At 27.8% G+C, this 1,655-nt stretch overlaps 1 protein-coding gene across 1 annotated transcript; it reads right to left on the reverse strand.

The window, feature by feature from the left end:
- Window positions 1-854: 854 nt before the first annotated feature.
- LOC112693236 lies at window positions 855-1,220 on the reverse strand. The gene has a single exon (XM_025568218.1). It carries the CDS (start codon window positions 1,218-1,220, stop codon window positions 855-857), a length of 366 nt encoding a protein of 121 aa, XP_025424003.1.
- Window positions 1,221-1,655: the final 435 nt, after the last annotated feature.

Genomic DNA, 1,655 nt, shown 5'->3' on the forward strand with positions numbered 1-1,655 from the left:
TTAATTTAATTTTAATTTATCATAATATAATTATAGTTGGGAGTTAGTGAAATTGTGAAATGAAATCATTAATAAAATGATTCGATTAATTATTTGTTTTTAAAAAGTTATCTTTATTCGTTTACTTTTAATTTGATTAAATTTGTTTATTTTTATTCATAGTTTTAATTTTTACAATTATTCATTGTTCATTATTTCAGATCTGTTTATTTATTAGATTATTTATTGTTTGATTATTCCTTATTCATTATTCAACTATTCATTATTTATTATTATAATGAATAATGATAATAACATTTATTGACACCAAGATTTCAATAAATAATACAAATGGAACGATATATAATATGACTGAGAATCTGGTATTAATTTTAAAAACAACACTTGTACTGAATTGAGAGAGTTCGTTATAAAAAATTAAATACATTTTTTTTCTTTTTAATGAAAATTTACAAAATTAAATAATTATATAAAATGATAAAAAATCATAGTTAAAATATTAGAACCTAAATGTACGAATTGCATGTGTAACAATTTTGTAAAAAAGTAAATATTTTATCATTACATCATATATACTCGTATCACACTATTATGAATAATATCTTAACTAACTAGCTGACCCAACAGACCTTTTCCTGTCTTAATTATAAATATTGAATTCGAATTGGTATAATTAATAAAAAAAATTTTTCAAAATAAGTGTTATTATTTTAATGCTTTATGATATACAACATTTTTAGTTTTTTTTTCTTACGCGTACATGTATAGTTTTGTTGGTATTCTGACACAGGAACAGGCGACGTATAACTGACCATGTGAAAAACATGGATTTTCAAGATTGATGCCACAAACACTTAGCGACTGCTTTGAGATTTATTTATCGACATTGCAAATGCCAGCCACACTAGAAATTGCAACCGTTTAAAGTCAAATGGCATGTCGTTCGGAATCAAAGGAATCCTTGGAATCAAAACGTCTTCGCCTTTGTACTTCCCTTTCAAAACTTCCATGACGTTGTTCATTAATTTCTTCACCGCAAGTCGGGTGCCATTACAAAGTCGTGGCTGGTTTATATTCCGCAATGTAATGGTTGCCGAACCGATTTTTAATTTCAGATTATGAGGTGGTAATCCAGGTAATTCCAGCGAATTCAAAAACTCTGTTGGATAGTTTACAGCATCATCTTGGTTAGTAACGGAATCAATCGATTTGTATGTCATTAATTATCCAGCTATCTTAAATTGAAATTTTTTCGTTGACATCAACGTTTTTTAAAACCAATATAACTCTTTCACTCAACCATACACGATCTTTGTAATTTTGAGCAATGGTTGAGAAAACCTTCTCGATGAGTTCGATCTTAGTTTCAGTATAGTGACAAAAATTGTTAGGAAATATGATTTATCCAGACGATATGTCAAATGGTATTTTGCCATTACCAATAACGAGCAATTGTTTGGAAAAAACTTCTCCAGATCGGTCGTTCTGCAATTCAACTTGCATGTCGAACTTTTAATATTAGACGTGATGGCTCTGAACTGATGGTGAGGTACACTAAGAAATTCAGTGATCTTATATAGATACTTTAATAGATATATTAATTAGACCGAAACATCTGTTTTAAATGATATTCAGTTTTTCTACATCCTCTTTGA

Source organism: Sipha flava, unplaced genomic scaffold (assembly GCF_003268045.1).
Source record: "Sipha flava isolate LNK unplaced genomic scaffold, YSA_version1 82_pilon_pilon, whole genome shotgun sequence".
Classification (NCBI taxonomy): Eukaryota; Metazoa; Arthropoda; class Insecta; order Hemiptera; family Aphididae; genus Sipha; species Sipha flava.